The 22,847-nt window shown below is 47.3% G+C and overlaps 1 protein-coding gene across 1 annotated transcript in view; it reads right to left on the bottom strand.

Moving 5' to 3' along the window:
- The window catches only part of matr3l1.2 (matrin 3-like 1.2), a 28,831-nt gene that overhangs the window by 712 nt on the left and 5,272 nt on the right, over positions 1-22,847 (bottom strand). The window contains exons 3-19 of the mRNA XM_056441008.1: positions 22,699-22,760; positions 22,592-22,630; positions 21,886-21,980; positions 21,720-21,787; positions 21,381-21,497; positions 20,619-20,744; positions 20,380-20,544; positions 18,729-18,856; positions 18,304-18,640; positions 17,021-17,191; positions 12,419-12,524; positions 12,311-12,327; positions 10,165-10,287; positions 9,960-10,088; positions 8,211-8,341; positions 3,248-3,518; positions 3,047-3,182 (exon numbers count right to left, since the gene is read on the bottom strand). Coding sequence (XP_056296983.1) covers positions 3,047-3,182; positions 3,248-3,518; positions 8,211-8,341; positions 9,960-10,088; positions 10,165-10,287; positions 12,311-12,327; positions 12,419-12,524; positions 17,021-17,191; positions 18,304-18,640; positions 18,729-18,856; positions 20,380-20,544; positions 20,619-20,744; positions 21,381-21,497; positions 21,720-21,787; positions 21,886-21,980; positions 22,592-22,630; positions 22,699-22,760 — 2,221 coding nt within the window. The remainder of the gene's footprint in view (positions 1-3,046; positions 3,183-3,247; positions 3,519-8,210; positions 8,342-9,959; positions 10,089-10,164; positions 10,288-12,310; positions 12,328-12,418; positions 12,525-17,020; positions 17,192-18,303; positions 18,641-18,728; positions 18,857-20,379; positions 20,545-20,618; positions 20,745-21,380; positions 21,498-21,719; positions 21,788-21,885; positions 21,981-22,591; positions 22,631-22,698; positions 22,761-22,847) is intronic.

Raw genomic sequence — 22,847 nt, 5'->3', positions numbered from 1 at the left:
AAGGGTTATGAAGCGTTATGAAGGGCTGTGAAGGGTTATGAAGCGTTATGAAGGGCTGTGAAGGGTTATGAAGGGCTAAGTGTTATGAAGCGTTATGAAGTGTTGTGAAGGGCTGTGAAGGGTTATGAAGTGTTATGAAGGGCTGTGAAGGGCTGTGAAGGGTTATGAAGGGCCGTGAAGGGTTAAGCATTATGAAGGGTTATGAAGCATTATGAAGGGCCATGAAGCGTTATGAAGGGTTAAGAAGAGCGGTGAAGGGTTATGAAGGGCTAAGTGTTATGAAGCGTTATGAAGGGCTGTGAAGCGTTATGAAGGGCCATGAAGGGTTAAGTGTTATGAAGCGTTATGAAGGGGTATGAAGCGTTATGAAGGGCTGTGAAGCATTATGAAGCATTATGAAGGGCGGTGAAGGGTTATGAATCGTTATGAAGCATTATGAAGGGCCATGAAGGGCCGTGAAGGGTTAAGCGTTATGAAGGGTTATGAAGTGTTATGAAGCATTATGAAGGGCCGTGAAGGGTTAAGCGTTATGAAGCATTATGAAGCGTTATGAAGGGCTGTGAAGGGTTATGAAGCGTTATGAAGGGCTGTTAAGCGTTATGAAGGGCTGTGAATGGTTATGAAGCATTGTGAAGGGCTGTGAAGGGTTATGAAGTGTTATGAAGGGCGGTGACGGGTTATGAAGGGTTATGAAGCGTTATGAAGGGCCGTGAAGCGTTATGAAGCATTATGAAGGGCCATGAAGCGTTATGAAGGGCGGTGAAGGGTTATGAAGGGCCGTGAAGGGTTATGAAGCATTGTGAAGGGTTATGAAGGGCTGTGAAGCATTATGAAGGGTTAAGCGTTATGAAGCATTATGAAGGGTTAAGTGTTATGAAGCGTTATGAAGGGCCATGAAGCGTTATGAAGGGCTGTGAAGCGTTATGAAGGGTCATGAAGCGTTATGAAGGGCTGTGAAGCATTATGAAGGGTTAAGCGTTATGAAGGGTTAAGTGTTATGAAGCGTTATGAAGGGCCATGAAGCGTTATGAAGGGCTGTGAAGCATTATGAAGCATTATGAAGCGTTATGAAGGGCAGTGAAGGGTTATGAAGGGCGGTGAAGGGTTATGAAGCATTATGAAGGGCTGTGAAGCGTTATGAAGGGCTGTGAATGGTTATGAAGCATTGTGAAGGGTTATGAAGCGTTATGAAGGGCCATGAAGGGTTAAGCGTTATGAAGGGTTATGAAGGGCCGTGAAGGGTTAAGCGTTGTGAAGGTTTATGAAGCATTACGAAGGGCCGTGAAGGGTTTTGAAGGGCCATGAAGCGTAATGAAGGGTTAAGAAGAGCGGTGAAGGGTTATGAAGGGCTGTGAAGGGTTATGAAGGGCGGTGAAGGGTTATGAAGCGTTATGAAGCATTGTGAAGGGCTGTGAAGCGTTATGAAGGGTTATGAAGCATTATGAAGGGCCATGAAGGGTTAAGCGTTATGAAGGGTTATGAAGCATTATGAAGTGTTATGAAGCATTATGAAGGGTTATGGAGGGCCGTGAAGGGTTATGAAGTGTTATGAAGCATTATGAAGGGCGGTGACGGGTTATGAAGCGTTATGAAGGGTTATGAAGCGTTATGAAGGGCCGTGAAGGGTTATGAAGGGCCATGAAGCGTTATGAAGCATTAAGAAGAGCTATGAAGCGTTATGAAGGGCTGTGAAGCGTTATGAAGGGTCATATAGCGTTATGAAGGGCCGTGAAGCATTATGAAGGGTTATGAAGCGTTATGAAGGGCTGTGAAGCGTTATGAAGGGTTAAGCGTTATGAAGCGTTATGAAGGGTTAAGTGTTATGAAGCGTTATGAAGGGCCATGAAGCGTTATGAAGGGGTATGAAGGGCTGTGAAGCGTTATGAAGGGCGGTGAAGGGTTAAGAAGCGTTATGAAGGGCCATGAAGGGTTATAAAGCGTTGTGAAGGGCTGTGAATGGTTATGAAGCATTGTGAAGGGTTATGAAGCATTGTGAAGGGTTATGAAGGGCCGTGAAGGGTTAAGAAGCGTTATAAAGCATTGTGAAGGGCGGTGAAGGGTTAAGAAGGGCGGTGAAGCGTTATGAAGCATTATGAAGGGCCGTGAAGGGTTAAGAAGCATTATTAAGGGTTAAGAAGGGCAGTGAAGGGATATGAAGGGTTAAGAAGGGCCCTGAAGCGTTATGAAGGGCGGTGAAGCATTATGAAGGGCCGTGAAGGGTTAAGAAGCATTATGAAGGGTTAAGAAGGGCAGTGAAGGGATATGAAGGGTTAAGAAGGGCCCTGAAGTGTTATGAAGGGCGGTGAAGCATTATGAAGGGCCGTGAAGGGTTAAGAAGCATTATGTAGGGTTAAGAAGGGCAGTGAAGGGATATGAAGGGTTAAGAAGGGCCCTGAAGCATTATGAAGGGTTAAGCATTATGAAGGGCCATGAAGCGTTATGAAGGGTTATGAAGCATTATGAAGGGTTATGAAGCGTTATGAAGGGCGATGAAGGGTTATGCGTTATGAAGCGTTATGAAGGGCTATGAAGGGTTAAGTGTTATGAAGCGTTATGAAGGGCGGTGAAGGGTTATGAAGCATTATGAAGCGTTATGAAGGGCTGTGAAGGGTTATGAAGGGCCGTGAAGGGTTAAGCGTTATGAAGGGTTATGAAGCATTATGAAGGGCCGTGAAGGGTTATGAAGGGCCATGAAGCGTTATGAAGGGTTATGAAGCATTATGAAGCATTATGAAGGGTTATGAAGCGTTATGAAGGGCGATGAAGGGTTATGAGTTATGAAGCGTTATGAAGGGCTATGAAGGGTTAAGTGTTATGAAGCGTTATGAAGGGCGGTGAAGGGTTATGAAGCATTATGAAGGGCTGTGAAGGGTTATGAAGGGCTGTGAAGCGTTATGAAGGGCCGTGAAGGGTTATGAAGGGCCCTGAAGCGTTATGAAGGGCGGTGAAGGGTTATGAAGCGTTATGAAGGGCCGTGAAGGGTTATGAAGCATTATGATGCGTTGTAGGAAACCTGCGGCTGAAGCACACTAACACTCCGTCTCACCGATGGGGGTCGTGGGGTCGTGGGGGGGCAGTGGCAGAGACGCCACGTTGGATTTGTTTTCAGCTGGTGGGGGGGCCTCGGTGTGTCCGTTCTGATTGGACGACGTCTCCATCTCCTGCTCCTCCTGCTTCACGTCCTGCAGAGCACAGGCGGGGTCATGGAGCTGACCCCTCAGGTCAACGCACCGAGGGAGGAACTCACCTCCGGGGGCTGGCCACAGCCTTCAGGACTCTGCTCCGGGGACGGGGCTTCTTTTGTCTCGTCATCACAACTCTGCACCTCTTCCTCTCCTGTCGCCTCCTCCTCCTTCTGTTGCTCCTTCTCCTCCTGTTGCTGATCCTCCTCCTTCTGTTGCTCCTCCTTTGGCTTCTCCTCCTCCTTGGACTTCTTGGCAGGAGGTTCTTCAGGCTGTTGGGAGGATGCAGGAGACAAGCTGCTGTTGTCCCTCTTGGGTCGGTCTGGACATCGATGTCTGGACAAACAGCAACTGAGTCAGTGAGTGAACGTCTGTCACAACAACAACACCAACATGATGAACCGTCTGACCGCGAGGACCACAAGGAGATCCTCCATGAGGACCTGAGTTGTTAGTCCACATCGGGAGAAACTCTTCACTCACAGAAGTGAAGATGAGAAGTTTGTTTGACATGTTTGGTGGAATAAGTTATAACACGTGAAGGTACCAGTTATAACACGTGAAGGTACCAGTTATAACACGTGAAGGTACCAGTTATAACATGTGAAGGTATCAGTTATAACTAGGGCTGTCAGCGTTAACGCGTTAATCTATGCGATTAATTTGGCCGCGTTAACGCACTGAAATATTTTAACGCAATTTACGCAATTTTAAAAAAAAAACCGCGGCAGTACGGTTTGACACTGTTTCCGTTTTTAAAACAATTATTTCTCCGCGAAAATAAGGATCATAAATCAGTTTAACTGGTGGATGAATCAGTCGGGTTTCCTCCTGCTCCTCCTTCCTCCCGTCTCCCCCTCTGATACACAGAGGAACGGAGGGCGACGTGTCGGGGGACGCGCGGAAAGAACTCGACACACGAAACCTTCAACGTGATTGGTCAATCCGTTTGTCTGTCAACATTTCGGTAAAAAATAAACCAATGAACACTCAGTAAATCACAAAGGACCTCCCACCTCACGGGTTAGGCTCATTGAGAAATGAGAAAATGGTGCCGTGCCAACGGCTGCTTGTTTCAGTAGTGGCGTTTTGCTTTTATTTTATTGTCTTTTTTTGCACTTTCTCTCTTTTTCTTTTTCTTTTCTTTTACGTTTGTCTTAGTTACGGTCGGACACTGGACCATAACTACTTTTTTCGATACTTCTACTGTGGCTTTTGTTCACTTTGTCGTGAGTATCGGAGAGCCACAGCAAACAATGACGGGGACCGTCGTCTACTCGCGTGCTCAGCTGATCGCTCTGCAGGCCGCAGCTTCTGCCTGGAGACAGACCTGTGATCCCGCTGGAGCTACGGAGAAGGGCTCGCGGCTGCAGATCGGGTGTCAAGCGGAGGGCTAAAACGAGGAGATACAAACCCTCGGTACCGTCGATCATAACGGGGAACGTGAGGTCTTTGGCCAATAAGACGGATGAGCTCGGCGCTGGTAATGTCTGAGAGGATCTTCCGTGAGAGCAGTCTCTTGTGCTTCACTGAGACGTGGCTACACGCGGACTATCCGGATCACAGCGTCTTTGCCCGGCTTCAGGACTGTTCGGGCTGACAGAGACGCTACACAGAGCGGTAAGAAGAGGGGGGGCGGGATCGCTGTTTATGTGAATGAACGGTGGTGCCACCCGGACCATGTGTGCGTGAAGGAGCGCTTCTGGAGCCCGAACATTGAACTGTTGGCCGTGGGGATGCGCCCGTACTATTTGCCGAGAGAGTTCACGTCCGCCATTGTGGTTGTCGTGTACGTGCCGCCATCAGCTGACGCTGAGGAAGCTGTGGACACCATCCACTCCACTGTGTCTGCTCTGCTGAATCATCAGCCTGGAGCATTCATGGCTATCACTGGTGACTTTAACCACACCACATTGGAAAAAGCTCTGCCAACCTTCCATCAATACATAGACTGCCCAACAAGGAACAATAAAACTCTGGACTTGCTGTATGCTAATACTAAGGACGCATACAGTGCCACTGCCCTTCCCCCCCTCGGCAGGTCTGATCATGACCTGGTCCGGCTGACACCAGGTATGTTCCTCTGGTTAAGAGGCTGTGACCACCAGGACTGTGAGGAGGTGGTCTCTGGAGGCTAACGACGCTCTACAGGACTGCTTCGAGTCAACGGACTGGGATGTGCTGTGTGGACCGCACGGGGAGGACATCAACAGGATGACCGACTGCATCACGGAATACATCAAGTTCTGTGAACACACCACCATCCCATCACGGACTGTGCTGCTTCCCCAACAACAAGCCCTGGATCACCAGGGACCTGAAGGCGCTTCTCAACATGAAGAAAGCTGCTTTCAGGTCTGGAGACAGGGATGAGCTGAGGAAAGCCCAGCGCAACCTGAAGGTGAAGCTCAGGGAGGGCAAGGACTCCTACAGGAGGAAGCTGGAGGCCAAACTCCAGCTGAACAACACAAGGGAGGTGTGGTCTGGCATGAAGCAGATAACTGGCTTCAAGGTGGGAGGGAGACAGCCAGGGGGCTCCCTGGAGAGGGCCAACCAGCTCAACTGTTTCTTCAACAGGTTCAGTTCACAGCCCTCCCCCGTCTCCTCCACACATCACACCTCCCACACATCTCCCCTCTGTCCCCCCTGCTGAGCTGCACATCCACCGAGCCCTCATCATCAATGGGCTCCTCCACCCTCCCCATTCTCTCTGTGACGACTGACCAGGTGAGAAGACAGCTGGAGAAACTACTCCAGCGCAGAGCTGAAGGTCCTGATGGCATCAGCCCCAGGGTCCTAAAGACCTGCGCCACCCAGCTGTCTGGTGTCCTGCAGCGCCTCTTCAACCTCAGCCTGAGGCAGGAGGAGGTCCCGGTGCTGTGGAAGACGTCGTGCCTGGTCCCTGTCCCAAAGAAGTCAGCACCATCTGGCCTCAACGACTACCGACCGGTCGCCCTCACCTCCCATGTGATGAAGCTGCTGGAGAGGCTGGTCTTGGCCCACCTCCGGCCGCAGGTGAAATCGTCGCTGGACCCTCTGCAATCTGCTTCCCGGCCTCATGTGGGAGTGGACGACGCCATCATCTACCTGCTGCAACGAGCTCAGTCGCACCTGGATGGAACCGGTGTCTCTGTGAGAGTCACTTTCTTTGACTTCTCCAGTGCATTTAACACCATCCAGCCACTGCTGCTGAGTGAGAAGCTGCGGTGGTCGGTGTGGACGCGTCCACCATCTCCTGGATCACTGATGACCTCACAGGCCACAGTTTGTCAGAATGGGCCATGTGCTGTCTGGAACGGTGGTCAGTGATGCTGGAACCCACAGGGAACTGTTCTGTCTCCCTTCCTCTTCACCCTGTACACCAGTGACTTCCAGTACAACACGGAGTCATCTGCAGAAGTACTCTGATGACTCTGCAGTGGTCGGGTGTATTAGGGATGGACGGGAGGAGGAGGACAGGGCAGTGGTGAGTGACTTTGTAAAGTGGGCCGATGAGAACCACCTGCGGCTGAACGTGGCCAAGACCAGAGAGATGGTGGTGGACTTCAGGAGGAAGAGCTCCTCCCCCTCTGAGTGTCCTGGGAGTGGAGGAGGACATGGTGGAGGAGTACAAGTACCTGGGCGTCTCCATCGACAGCCGACTGAACTGGAAGGCCAACATCAACGCTGTGTTCAAGAAGGGGATGAGTCGACTCTTTTTCCTGAGGAAGCTTCGATCCTTCAACGTGTGCAGCAAGATGCTGGAGATGTTCTCCCAGTGGGCGTGGCCAGTGTGCTGCACTTTGCCATTGTCTGCTGGGGAGCAGCATCGAGCCGGTGACACCAGCCGTCTTAACAAACTGGTTAGGAAGGCTGGCTCCATCATCGGCTGCCAGCTGGAGCACCTGGAACAGGTGGTGGAGAGGAGGACGTTGAAGAAACTTGTGTCCATATTGGACAACCCGGACCACCCTCTCCACCACCTCCTACAGGGACAGAGGAGGACTTTCTCCAGACGTCTCCTCACGCTCCGCTGCCACAAGGACAGATACAGGAGAACATTCCTGCCGGCGGCTATGAGGCTCTATAACAGTTCACTTCTTGCCAGATCCTAGTGCAATAACTGAATACTTACACTATGTTGATCTGCACTTCACACATCTCATTTGTTTGCACTACACACATACACATTTCATTTCATTTGCTCTGCACTCATACACACACTTTGCTTTTTGCACTCTGTCTATATTTAATATTTTTTGTATTTGATTTGTCAGTGTTGTTGTGTGTTGTGTATGCATGTGTGTTGTATATTTACATATATATTTTGTTTTGTATTTTACTTTTATTTTACTTGTATACTTCTATATCTTTCATCCCTGTTTCTTATATTTTGTGTTTTGTTTTTATTCTTGTGTGTTGCTGCTACTGTCACGACAAATTTCCCCTTGGGGATTAATAAAGTATATATCTATCTATCTATCATCTATTTAGCAGCCTGTCAGTCAGAGAACCAGAGAACACGGCGCGAGGACAATGAGCCTCATTTCAGAGCTGAGATTGTTCTGGAATGTTTGATGTAGAACACGTGGGGGTGTGTCACATGCAAAAGACTTTAAACGGTGAATTTAATTTATTTTGTAAAATGTATAAAATGAGCCCAGCCCCCAGAGGGTTAACGTGACATATGTGAATGTCAGTCAGTTACCAAGGCCACTGGTTCTGCTGTGTTCAGTGGTAAAGATGACAGGACCAATGGGGTCTCAATATACTTTTTTTTTTTACTAATCTGATGTTTCACTGAAGAAACAATTTATCATCCACGATATTAAATCCCTCGCTGGCACTGTATATGTAGGAGCCTCTTTGAAAACACAGCTCTGTGTGAAGTTTTGTCTTTAAAAAGAAGGAAAACACTTTTAAGCGCGATTAATCGCGATTAATTAATCTCAATTTCAAAATGTGCGATTAATTAGTTAATTTTTTTTAATCGATTGACAGCCCTAGTTATAACACTTGGTGTGAGCCACCACAGAAGAAGAAGCTGACCCGTGTTTCAGCTGCCGGTACTTCCTGCTGACGTAGACCGTGAGACGTTTCCCGCTGAACCTCGGAGGATCCACTTTGTAACCCTCCGCCATCTTCTCTGCTTCCTCTGCAGTCTCCATCTCGATGAAGCACTGAGGACAGACATGAGACACTAGACCTGAGGACAGAGACACTAGACCTGAGGACAGACATGAGACACTAGACCTGAGGACAGAGACACTAGACCTGAGGACAGACATGAGACACTAGACCTGAGGACAGAGACACTAGACCTGAGGACAGAGACATGAGACACTAGACCTGAGGACAGAGACACTAGACCTGAGGACAGAGACATGAGACACTAGACCTGAGGACAGAGACACTAGACCTGAGGACAGAGACACTAGACCTGAGGACAGACATGAGACACATGAGACACTAGACCTGAGGACAGAGACACTAGACCTGAGGACAGACATGAGACACTAGACCTGAGGACAGACATGAGACACTAGACCTGAGGACAGACATTAGACACTAGACCTGAGGACAGAGACACTAGACCTGAGTTCTGGTTCCGACCTTCTTCAGCCTGAGGAAGTAGACACTCTCCCAAGAGGCTCGAGACACTAGATGGCTGAGAGACACTGAACCTGAGGACAGAGACACTAGACCTGAGGACACAGGACATGGACAGAGACCTGAGGACAGAGACAGGTAAGACAGGTGAGACAGAGACCTGAGGACAGAGACATGAGACTAGACCTGGGGAGGACAGAGACATGGACTGAGGACAGAGACACTAGACCTGAGGACAGAGACACTAGACCTGAGGACAGACATGAGACACTAGACACAGGACAGAGACCTGAGGACAGACAGGGGACACTAGACCTGAGGACAGACATGAGACACTAGACCTGAGGACAGAGACACTAGACCTGAGGACAGAGACACTAGACCTGATGACAGAGACAATAGACCTGATGACAGAGACAATAGACCTGAGGACAGAGACACGAGACCTGAGGACAGACATGAGACACTAGACCTGAGGACAGAGACACGAGACCTGAGGACAGACATGAGACCTGAGGACAGACACTAGACCTGAGGACAGACATGAGACACTAGACCTGAGGACAGAGACACTAGACCTGAGGACAGACACTAGACCTGAGGACAGACACTAGACCTGAGGACAGACACTAGACCTGAGGACAGAGACACTAGACCTGAGGACAGAGACACTAGACCTGAGGACAGACATGAGACACTAGACCTGAGGACAGACAGGGGGACAGACAGGGGGACAGAGAGGGGGACATAGAGGGGGACATAGAGGACAGACAGGGGGACAGAGAGGAGGACATACAGGAGGACAGTCAGGAGGACAGACAGGAGGACAGACAGGGGGACAGACAGGAGGACATACAGGGGGACAGTCAGGAGGACAGAGACAAAGTCCACAACATGAGCCCAACCACATCCTCCATGTCCCTGGAGTCATTGAGAATAATAATAATACAAATATATATACAAATATATATATATGTAGATATATGTATATATAGTTATATATTAATATAAATATGAATATATATTTATATAAGTAAATATGAATATATGTATAAATATCCCAAAAAATAAATATACAAATAAATAAATATGTAAATAAATATATATAATATGTAAATATTTATATTATATATAAATAAATATGTATATTATATATATATATATTAGATGAGTAGGTAACACGCTCACCTGGATGGTCGGGTAGCTGATGGAGTGACTGACCCTCACCGGCCGGCCGCACACCGACGCCGAGATGTTGCTGTTGTAGAAGCTCGCCATGGCCCGAGCCTCCTCCTCTGTGGAGAACTGGAGGAAGGCCTGAACAACAACATATAGATACATATATACATATATCTATATTTACATATAGATGAAGGGGCTCTGCAGCTCGTACCTCTGGCCTCAGGTCCAGAACCAGATGTTTCACCACCTTCCCAAAAGGTTTGGCCAATCCCTGAAGCTCATTTATGAAGTTGTAACCTCGCCTGAAGCCCACGATGTTCACCACCCTCATGCCCTGACGAGGAGGAGGGGGAGCGGGAGGAAGAGGAGAAGGAGGAGAGGGAGGAGGAAGAGGGGGAGGAAGGAGCAGGATGTCAGCGTTGCTCGTTGACCTTCCTCTCGGTGTCTCCAGATGATACTCAGATACTTATATACAGGCATGAAAACGGGTCAGGGGTGAAAAAGGTGAGGAGGATAGCGCCAGGGGGTGCTGGTGGTGACTTCCACGAACATCGATGTTGGACGTTGTATGATAATCTATAGGTCCTCCATTCTGACACCAAGTCAGTGATCGGGCCCTATAATACTATAATAGTAATATTGTGTATAATATAGTCATTCATGAACCAACTTCCTTTTTTTGTTGTTGGCGTGAACAAGTCTTCAAGTCTTGTGCTCTGCTGAGCCATGAGTCACGATCTTCTATACCATACCTGCCATAAATATCATGATACAATACCATAAAAACAGTATACCATAAATACGATACTGGTATATTTATCTATAATAGTAATAAATAAAATATCTGTATGGTTCACTTTTTACCAACTTTTTCAACACTTAACAAATAGCAGTAATATTAGTATTAATACAGTAAGATATTAATGAAACTACATGGTTCCATCATAGCATTGATCAATGATTATACACAATGAGGCCGTTAGTCTCTGACCAGAGGATACAGAGTTCATCAGGAAGAGCAGCTGTAGAGTTACAGAACTTTACAGACTGAACTTAAACATTTCACTTCTGGCATCTTTTTTTATTTTTATTTTTAAAGCCGAAAATTGCGCGTGCAGACAGCTCGACACGGAGCAGCGCGCGCTCTGATCGCTCTTTTAATGAAGTATTGAGACTAAAAATATGCTAAATCACATCGCTCTTAACGTACGGGTACTTTGTTAGCATCGCTACACCGTGCAGCGCGACAGCAGCAGAAGTAGCGTCTAACATTCAAGCTAACCTAAACCACTAAACGCTGAAGACATCTTGACGCTGATTGGCCGAGACGCGACACGTCCCATCAAAGATGTTTTATTGGGAAGAGCAACACTTCACACTTTCTCCGCGTCCCACTCCAATCTCATAAACGCCGGCCGGCCAATTGACCCCTACCCCAAAACAAAAACTCTTCGGATCTACACGATTCACGTAAGTCACCTATTTTGGTTTCAAAACGGCGAATTTCGCCGAAAGGTGAGGGATTCTCATGCCTGTATATACTAGTGCTGTGAAAAATAATGCGTTAACTCAGTTAATTAAATTACAGGTTTAACTAGTTTTGTTAACGCATGCGCAGAATGAGCTTCAATCCGTCTGTTGTTGGTCGTCTCTCCAGCAGCGTGTCATTCTGTCTCTAGTGTCGCGTTAACACGACTCAGAGCTCGGATGCCGGCGTGTGCGCGCACTTCGGGACGAAGAAAAGTCACTTGCACCCCTCCCCCCCCCGTCAACAACTCTTCTCTCGGCTCGCGCAGCAGAGCTCCGATGCTGCGCGAGCACTGGTGAGCAATGCAGGGCTCTCAAGTGTCACGCATTGAGCGTGAGACTCACGCATTCCGGTCTTAACTCACGCACTCCCGCCACACATCGTATTTCTCACGCTGATAAAAACTCTCGGCTCTTTAATGTTTTAATGCAGCGGTGCTCAATATGTCGATCGCGGTCGCCGCAGAGCTTCGATGCCGGTCTGCGCGCATGAAAAGTCGCTAGCACCCGTCCCCGTCAACAACTCTTCTCGAAGCTCTTGCCTGTCTTGAGAGCCTGTAAATGTATATATGTGATTAATCATGATCAATCCACAGAAACCTGTGATTAACCTGATTAAAATTTTTAATCGTTTCACAGCCCTATTATATACATATATATGTATCTGTGAGTATATATGCATTTATATATGTATGTGTGTATATATATATATGTATCTATTAATGTATCTATATATGTATATATGCATGTATGTATTTATGTATATATATACACATATATATGTATGTGTTCTTATATATATTTATATATGTATATACACAGGTACTCACTCCTCTCCTGGTGCTGTCTGCAAACAAGAAGACAAACAGGGTTCATGAAATAATAACAACAACAATGATAATAATAACAACAACAACAACAACAACAACTTTCTGTACCGGTGGAGTCAGACTCCCCGTCTGCTTCGTCCTCTTCTTCCTCGTCTTCCTCGAGCTCGTCCAGCGTCACAAAGTCCTCCATGTTCTCCAGGAAGTCTCCATCGAACTGTCAACACACCGACACCAATACTTATTAATGCACATATTGATATGAATACATAATGCTAACATTAGACATTCACTCTACACCCTTTATATATATACACATATATATATATGTATACATTTATAAATATCTAATAAATATATATATGTATATATATATAAATATATATATATTAAAGCTGCAAGCAGCGATGAACGGGTCCTCGTTCCTTCTTCGCACGTCGGGGGTGCCAGACGCCGGCCCCCTCGGCCGAGAACGCATGCCCGCCGTTCGGGCGTTTGTCACGCGACACTGATTTTACTTTGCTAGTCGGTGGAGCTTTGACTGAGTGAAAAAAAGGCTTGTTGATATCCTCAGGCCGTGAATTCTACGAAGCATGAGAAGTTTGGAGTCGATTCGAATGAGTCCAGTGTAGCCAGTAGGGGGCGCTGTGACAATTTGAACATATACATGCATCATGTGTATCTACGTGAAGTCTTGACCTTGTCATGTAAATTACATGTAAATGTGATGCTTTTTATGCTGATTTGCTTTGGCCACTCGGTGGCGCTATGACTAGAATTTTAAATTAGCATATGGATGTCTTCAGGCTCATTATGTGATGACATACGAGGAATATGGAGCAGATTGGATAATGTATGGCCGAGTTACATCATCTTACATGTTAATGGCGAATGGCGTTTCTTTGCCGGTCCGGAGAACGTACAAACTTTAATATTTTTTAAATCTTTCAAAGATTTTTGAAGACAAAGGTCTCAAGACTATACTGGCCTAGTTTGAAATGAATCGGGTTTAAGCTCTAGGAGGAATTAACTGTTTAACAACCCCCCAAAACGTGACCAAATAATGCAAAAAAGGCATATATTGAGGGATTGATTGTAGCGCCCCCTAATGTTCAAATATTATGAAAAAATTAGGGTACTTTAAGGGATGTCATGTGAACATAGTCTAGTAATTCGGTGAGGATTGGCCAAGGGATTTGAAAGTTAGGTGTCTTTAAATATCAGGCCACACCCCTTGGATGTTCATTGGTCCATATTCTCTGAACGCAATGAGATATCAACAATCTTTTTGGGATTTTTGATTGCATTGAAACAATAATGAACCACAACAAGTCGTGTATGAATCGCAACTATCGTTTTGGAGGAGTTGAAGAGAATGTGTTTTTTACATAATTCAAAATGTCGAAAAATCAAAGTGGGCGGAGCTTATGGTCATAATGTAATTTTTTTTAGATCAGGTCTAAGCGGACATGTATGATGAATTTCAAGGTAATCGGTTATCGGGGGCAAATAACGTAGCATTTTGAACATAAAATACAGTCTAGGGGGCGCTATTGAGCCATATTGGCATTTCAAAGCTTTTAAATCATATCAGTTAACTACATCTGTGACTATAAATATGTGTGCTAAGTTTAGTTACGTTTCAAGCATTTTAAGTCCTTCTAAAGCCCCATTGTTGTTTGACGCAAAGAATGGGTTGCCACGGCAACAGTGTTTGACGAAACATAAAATGCTTCGTCTTCTGGCATCATGAAAGTCTAACCTTCATGTGGAACAAATTTGATGTTGATCTGATTTACCTTCTCAGAGAAGGAAGCCAAAGAAAAAAGATTTGTTCCCGTTACCAGTAGGTGGCGCTAGCACAAAAATAAAAAATTAGACTGCACATGTCTTCAGGCCTGGCGTGTCATCACATATGTAGAGTTTAGAACGGATCTGATGATGTGGAGTCAAGTTACATCGGTTTATTCGTTCACGGCGAAGGATCAATGTTTTCCGATGGAGAGATTCGCCGCGCTTCAACGTGTCGCTACGAGCTTCACAGGGAAGCATCATCAAGGTTTTAGGTCTATTCTGCTATATTCTGAGAGGGATCTGAATTATCTGTGAGGAAAAGGGTACAAAAGTAGAAAACATGTAACTTCCTCTTGCCAGGAGGCGGCGCTATGACTATTATTAAAAATTAGCATATGGATGTGTTAAGGCTCAGTATGTCATGATATGAGAAACATGCAGTGGATTACATTATGTATGGGCGAGTTACATCAACTTGGATTTTTATGGCGAATGGTGATTTTTGATGTTCGACCCACCGCACAAAGTTTAATATTTTTTAAATCTTTCAACGATTTTTCACGTCAAAGGTCTCAAGATCATACATGGCAAGTTTGGAATGAATCGGGTGTAAGCTCTAGGAGGAGTTAACTGATTTACAACTGCCCAAAACATGAAAAAAGGCTAAAAAAGCCGATATTTAGGGGTTATTGCAGCGCCCCCTAATGTTCAAATATTACGAAAAAAATAAAGTAGTTTAAGGGATGCGATATGGACATAGGCTAGCAATTTGGTGAGGATAGGCCAATTAATTTAGAAGTTGTGTGACTTCAAATATTAGGCCACACCCCTTACATGTTCATTTGTCTATATTCTCTGAATGCAATAAGATATCAACAAGATATTCAGTGCTTATGATGACATTGAACCAATAATGGACCCCAGAAATTTTCGGATGAATCGGACAAAGCGTTTTGGAAAAAAGTGGATTTTTTTTTTTACAAAATTCAAAATGGCGGAAAATCTAAGTCGGCGCATTTGATGGCCACCATGAACTTATTTGTAGAGCAGGTCCAGGTGAACCTGTATTTCAAATTTCAAGTCAATCGGTCATTGTTGAAAAAAAGTATTAGCTTTCAAGTGGGCGCTGGAGAAAAATTTCTATATACACAAATGCGAAACCTTGAAAATATCGCGATCTTCGCCAGTCCTGATATGCATGTCAAATTTGACAACTTTTGGAATATGATAAAGGCCTCAAAAGGGCAACATTCCATCGAGAAAATAATAATAATTAAAGCTGCAAGCAGCGATGAACGGGTCCTCTTCCTGCTTCGCACGTCGGGGGTGCTGGCCGGACACCGGCCCCCTCGGCCGAGAGCGCATGCACAGCGTTCGGGCGTTTGACCGTTTGTCACGCGACACTGATTTTACTTTGCTAGTCGGTGGCGCTTTGACTCTGAGTGAAAAAAGGCTTGTTGATATCCTCAGGCCTTGAATTCTACGAAGCATGAGAAGTTTAGAGCAGATTTGAGCGAGTCCAGGGTTGCCAGCAGGGGGCGCTGTGACAATTTGAACATATACATGCATCATGTGTATCCATGTGAAGTCTAGACCTTGTCATGTAAATTACATGTGAATGTGATTCAACGTGTCGCTACGAGCTCCACAGGGAAGCATCATCAAGGTCTTAGGTCTATTCTGGTATATTTTGAGAGGGATCTGAATAATCTGCTAGGAGCAGTGTATAAAAGTAAAAAACATGTAACTTCCTAGTGCCACTAGTTGGCGCGACGACCAGAAACAAAAATTAGCATATGGATGTCTTCAGGGACAGTATGTCATGAGGTATGAGAAATATGGAGCAGATTACATAATGTATGGCCGAGTTACAACAATGTCAATTTTCATGGCGAATGGCGTTTCTTTGCCGGTCCGGCAAACGCACAAAGTTTAATATTTCTGAAATCTTTCAAGGCATTTTCAAGACAAAGGTCTCAAGACCATACTGGCCAAGTTTGGAATGAATCAGGTGTAAGCTCTAGGAGGAGTTAACAGTTTAACAACTGCCCAAAAAAGGCGAAAAAAGGCTAAAAATGCCGATATTTAGGGATTTATTGCAGCGCCCCCTAATGTTCAAATATTATGAAAAAATTAGGGTACTTTAAGGGATGTCATGTGAACATAGTCCAGTAATTTGGTGAGGATTGGCCAATTAATTTGGAAGTTAGGTGTCTTTAAATATCAGGGCACACCCTTTAAATGTTCATTGGTCTATATTCTCTGAACGCAATGAGATATCAACAAGATCTTCTGTAGTTATGATGACATTGAACCAATAATGGATCCCAGAAATTTTCGGATGAATCGGACAAACCGTTTTGGAAAAAAGTGAAAAAAACATTTTTTTACAAAATTCAAAATGGCGGAAAATATAAGAAGCCGGAGCTTAGGGGTGATATTGGCAATGTTGTAGAGCAGGTCCAAGCGGACACGTATGGCAAATTTCAAGTCAATCCGTCATTGGTGGAAAAAATCGTGGATATAAGGGGCGCTAGAGAGATTTTTTTTTATAAACAAATATGAAAACTCAATAATCTAAAAAATTTCGCCAGTCTGCTGTGGCGTACGGTGTGCGGCCAGACGACGTTTGAACACGACAAAGGATAATAATAACCCTTTGAAAAACAATAGGTTCCTCTACGACGAAGTCGTAGTAGAGGACCCTAATAATCCTTTGAAAAACAATAGGTTCCTCTACGACGAAGTCGTAGTAGAAGACCCTAATAATCCTTTGAAAAACAATAGGTTCCTCTACGACGAAGTCGTAACGAGGACCCTAATTATATATATGTATATACACATATATATATTTATATATATACACAAATATATATATGTATATACACATATATATAAATCTCTTGAATCCTGACGCACCACATCAAGAGGGGCCTCCAGCGCCTCTGAAGGTTCTGCGTCCGGTTCGTCGTTCTCATGTTCCTCAGCACAGACGTCTGTCTGTTCTGTCTGTTCCTCTGGCTCCGCCTCCTGTTTGACTTCAGCCACGGCCACTTCTCCAGGTGCGTCTTCAGTGACGTCATCAGAAACCTACACACACACACAAAGTGTGTGAGTGTATATATATATATATATATTAGGGCTGTCAAGCGATTAAAAAAAATTCACTAATTAATCGCACATTTTGAAATTCATTAATTGCGATTAAGTTATTTTTTTCTTCTTTTTAAAGACAAAACTTCACACAGAGCTGTGTTTTCAAAGAGGCTCCTACATATAAAGTGCCAGCGAGGTATTTAATATCGTGGATGATAAATTGGTCCTGTCATCTTTAACACTGAACAACAGAACCAGTGGCCTTGGTGACTGACTGACATTCACATATGTCACGTTCACCCTCTGGAGGCTGGAGGCATTTTCTCCATTCTACAAAAAAATGTAAATTCACCTTTTAAAGGAGTTTGCATATGACACATACCCACGTGTTCTACATCAAACATTCCAGAACAATCTCAGCTCTGTAATGAGGCTCATTGTCCTCGTGCCGTGTTCTCTGCTCTCTGACTGACAGGCTGCTAATGAGCCTCCCCTGTGAGGTGGGAGGTCCTTTGTGATTTACTGAGTGATCATTGGTTGTTTTTTTCGCTAAACGTTGACAGACAAACGGATTGACCAATCACGGTGAAGGTTTCGTGTGACGAGTTATGTGATGTATTTCTGCTCTGTATTTTCGCGGAGAAAACGGAAAGTGTTAAACCGTACTGCCGCTGTTTGACACTCAGGGGAGTGAACAAACTTCAACGCACACCGGAAGTAAACAAAGTTGCGTTAATTGCGTTAAAATATTTTAGTGAGTTAATCGCGGCCAAATTAATCGCATAGATTAACGCATTAACGCTGACAGCCCTAATATATATATAGATATATAAACGTATTTAATGAGCAAAATTAAGTTGATAATTTCTTTCTAATTTTGTTCTAATTATAAATTGATATAATTATTTTTAAATTGATATGGGCAATTTTAATTATTTGTACTTAATATCATAGACACACGATTAGTAATATTATATTAATATCACCTTATTGTCTATTACATCGTTTTATTATCAATCATTGTTGGTCATGTTTTTCTAATTTTGCTGAATTAAAACATGAAGTTTCCTCCTCCTCCTCTTGCTTCTCCTCCAGTGTTTTCTCACCTCCTCCTGTTTGACCTCCTCTTGCTCCTCTGCTGCTCCCTCTGGCTCCTCCCCCTCTGCATCTACATCAGCTACCTGCTCCTCCACCTCCTCCCCTTCCATCACTCCTGACACCTCTTCCTCTGCTGGAGGTTGCTCCTCAGGCTTCAGCTCCTCCTCCTCCTCCTCCTCCTCCTCCTTCTTCTTCTCCTCCTCCTCCTCTCTCGTCCTGGATGAGGATTTGGACGAGGAGGTCCTGGGGGCGTTGAAGGAGGCCCTGGGGGGGTTTAAGCCGGAGGAGGTGTTGGCTCCGCTGCTCTTCTGGCTTCGGCCGTCTCCTCCTTGTCTCCGGTTCACTCTGAAACACAGACCGTGATCAGCTGATGAAGAGGAGGAGCTGCTGTCCTCCTCCTCCTCGGTGGGGGGGTCAGGAGGTCTGGACTCACTTCAGGGTCTTGTACTTGGTGCAGATGTTGAGGCGGATTGGCCTCCCTCTGATGGTCAGAGAGTTCACGCTGTAGTACTTCACCAGCATCTCAGCGTCCTCCGGAGTCCCCAGCTGGACGAAGGCCTGCAGAGACCAGCACACCAGGTTAGCCCATCAGTAGAGGACACGTCCCTCACATCAGACCATCAGTAGAGGACACGTCCCTCACACCAGACCATGAGGAGAGGACACGTCCCTCACACCAGACCATGAGGAGAGGACACGTCCCTCACACCAGACCATCAGTAGAGGACACGTCCCTCACACCAGACCATGAGTAGAGGACACGTCCCTCACACCAGACCATCAGTAGAGGACACGTCCCTCACACCAGACCATGAGGAGAGGACACGTCCCTCACACCAGACCATGAGGAGAGGACACGTCCCTCACACCAGACCATGAGTAGAGGACACGTCCCTCACACCAGACCATCAGTAGAGGACACGTCCCTCACACCAGACCATGAGTAGAGGACACGTCCCTCACACCAGACCATGAGTAGAGGACACGTCCCTCACACCAGACCATCAGTAGAGGACACGTCCCTCACACCAGACCATGAGGAGAGGACATGTCCCTCACACCAGACCATGAGTAGAGGACACGTCCCTCACACCAGACCATGAGTAGAGGACACGTCCCTCACACCAGACCATCAGTAGAGGACACGTCCCTCACACCAGACCATGAGGAGAGGACACGTCCCTCACACCAGACCATCAGTAGAGGACACGTCCCTCACACCAGACCATGAGGAGAGGACACGTCCCTCACACCAGACCATGAGTAGAGGACACGTCCCTCACACCAGACCATCAGTAGAGGACACGTCCCTCACACCAGACCATGAGTAGAGGACACGTCCCTCACACCAGACCATGAGTAGAGGACACGTCCCTCACACCAGACCATGAGTAGAGGACACGTCCCTCACACCAGACCATGAGGAGAGGACACGTCCCTCACACCAGACCATGAGTAGAGGACATGTCCCTCACACCAGACCATCAGTAGAGGACACGTCCCTCACACCAGACCATGAGTAGAGGACACGTCCCTCACACCAGACCATGAGTAGAGGACATGTCCCTCACCAGACCATGAGGAGAGGACGTAGGACACGCCCTCACACCAGACCATGACACCAGACCATGAGTAGAGGACATGTCCTCACACCAGACCATGAGGAGAGGACACGTCCTCACACCAGACCATGAGGAGGGACATGTCTCACACCAGACCATGAGTAGAGGACATCCCTCACACCTCGCAGACCATCAGTAGAGGACACGTCCTCACACCAGACCATGAGTAGAGGACCGTCCTCACACCAGACCATCAGTAGAGGACATGTCCTCACACCAGACCATGAGGAGAGGACATCCTCACACCAGAACATGAGAGGAGGACATGTCCTCACACCAGACCATGAGTAGAGGACACGTCCCTCACACCAGACCATGAGTAGAGGACACGTCCCTCACACCAGACCATGAGGAGAGGACATGTCCCTCACACCAGACCATGAGTAGAGGACACGTCCCTCACACCAGACCATGAGTAGAGGACATGTCCCTCACACGAGACCATCAATAGCTGCTCCCCTGGTCGGTGAGGAACAGGTGCTTCTCCACGGTGCCGAAGCGTCCGGCGATGGTCAGCAGCTCCATCTTGCGCTCCTCCTCTCGGGGCAGGTTGGAGAAGAACACCACCTGGCTGCCCTGACCTTTGACCTCCCGGGTCGGCCGCTCCGCCTCGGCACGCTTGTCTTTCTGGGGGTCAAACAGTGTCAGAGCGGTGGCATCGTGCGGTGGCATCGTGCGGTGCCATCGTGCGGTCGCCGTACCTCGATCACCAGCAGCCTCCTGGACAGGTAGAAGCTCAGCGGCTTGCCATACAGAGACGCCGGCTGCTGCTCGTAGAACGTCACCAGGTCCACGGCCTCCTCGTGGGTGCTCATCTCCAGGAAGGCCTGAGGAGACACAGGTCAGAGGTCACAGCGCAGGGGACTCACCTTGTTCTTGAGGACCAGGACCACAGGGGACTCACCTTGTTCTTGAGGACCAGGACCACAGGGGACTCACCTTGTTCTTGAGGACCAGGACCACAGGGGACTCACCTTGTTCTTGAGGACCAGGACCACAGGGGACCCACCTTGTTCTTGAGGACCAGGACCACAGGGGACTCACCTTGTTCTTGAGGACCAGGACCACAGGGGACCCACCTTGTTCTTGAGGACCAGGACCACAGGGACCCACCTTGTTCTTGAGGACCAGGACCACAGGGGACCCACCTTGTTCTTGAGGACCAGGACCACAGGGGACCCACCTTGTTCTTGAGGACCAGGACCACAGGGGACCCACCTTGTTCTTGAGGACCAGGACCACAGGGGACCCACCTTGTTCTTGAGGACCAGGACCACAGGGGACTCACCTTGTTCTTGAGGACCAGGACCACAGGGGACTCACCTTGTTCTTGAGGACCAGGACCACAGGGGACCCACCTTGTTCTTGAGGACCAGGACCACAGGGGACCCACCTTGTTCTTGAGGACCAGGACCACAGGGGACTCACCTTGTTCTTGAGGACCAGGACCACAGGGGACCCACCTTGTTCTTGAGGACCAGGTGCTCCGCCAGGCGGCCGAAGGGCTCCGTGAAGGAGAACAGGGTTTGGTTGCTCAGCGGCTTCCTGTCGTACTTCACCACCACCACCCTGCTCCTCCCCTGGGACCCACATGGAGACACATATAACAAGTTATAACATGCTTATAACATTATAAATATGTCATATTTCTAACCCTAACACATTTAGAATGTTTACAACATGACTATGAGACGTTTATAAGCTTCCAGTTTCTTTGGAATCGTGCGGTGACATCGCATTTCTTGGTCTGAACACGAGGAGTCAGGTGATCCCTGATGAAGATCCAGTGGACACAAGCTGACCTGATTTTGACCCGGCTGGTTCTTTGCTGACAGACCAGGACCTCCTCTTCCTCCTCCTCTTCTTCCTCCTGACACACACACACTGAATGTTAGTCTGCAGAATAAACATAATAACAATATTATTTATATTTCTGATCATCATTAATAATCATCATCATCATCTCACCCCAGCTGGACATCCCTCCTGCGGTGTGGGATGAAGACATAGGGGCCGGACCCAGCAGCCCGGCAGACAGGTTGGGGGCCGCGGCCAGACCCCCGCTGGAACAGAGACAGGCATGAGAGGCCCTTCTGCCGGGAGAGGGACCTCCAGGACCCGGTAGAACCTGGAGGTCCCTCTATGTTCTACCGGGTCCTGAAGGTCCCTTTATGTTCTACCAGGTCCTGGAGGTCCATTTATGTTCTACCGGGTCCTGGAGGTCCCTCTATGTTCTACCAGGTCCTGGAGGTCCATTTATGTTCTACCGGGTCCTGGAGGTCCCTTTATGTTCTATCGGGTCCTGGAGGTCCCTCTATGTTCTACCGGGTCCTGGAGGTCCCTTTATGTTCTACCGGGTCCTGGAGGTCCCTTTATGTTCTACCGGGTCCTGGAGGTCCCTCTATGTTCTACCGGGTCCTGGAGGTCCCTCTATGTTCTACCGGGTCCTGGAGGTCCCTTTATGTTCAACCGGGTCCTGGAGGTCCCTCTAGGTTCTACCGGGTCCTGGAGGTCGCTCTAGGTTCTGATTCTCTAAACCTGAGGCAGCAGCCTGGTTGGATGTCCTCGATGTGAGAGCTTCATCATGAAACTAGACTTAGGGTTCCGGTCCTGAGTGAGTCCCATGGCAACGGGGCCGAAGACCTGGTCTCAGTCTACAGACGTGGTCTCTTACCTGCGGCCCGAGGACGTCCCCGGGTCCCAGTCTGGATACCTGGAGAGCACATAGAGCATCGTCACACGAGCAGAGCGGCAGCGACTCGTCGGCGTGTCGTGACTCACATGTTGAGCAGCAGCCGCCGGTTCTCATCGTGCCGGAGTCCGTTGGTGTGCTGGTTCCACTCCTGCAGGTCAAACACAGTTACTAGTCCAGACCAGGACCCTGGACCCTGGACTGGGTTATTGCTGCGTCTAATTCTTATTGATCCATC

This window comes from Pseudoliparis swirei, chromosome 20 (genome assembly GCF_029220125.1).
Source record: "Pseudoliparis swirei isolate HS2019 ecotype Mariana Trench chromosome 20, NWPU_hadal_v1, whole genome shotgun sequence".
Lineage (NCBI taxonomy): Eukaryota > Metazoa > Chordata > Actinopteri > Perciformes > Liparidae > Pseudoliparis > Pseudoliparis swirei.
This window is presented reverse-complemented; position numbering and strand designations above follow the sequence as displayed.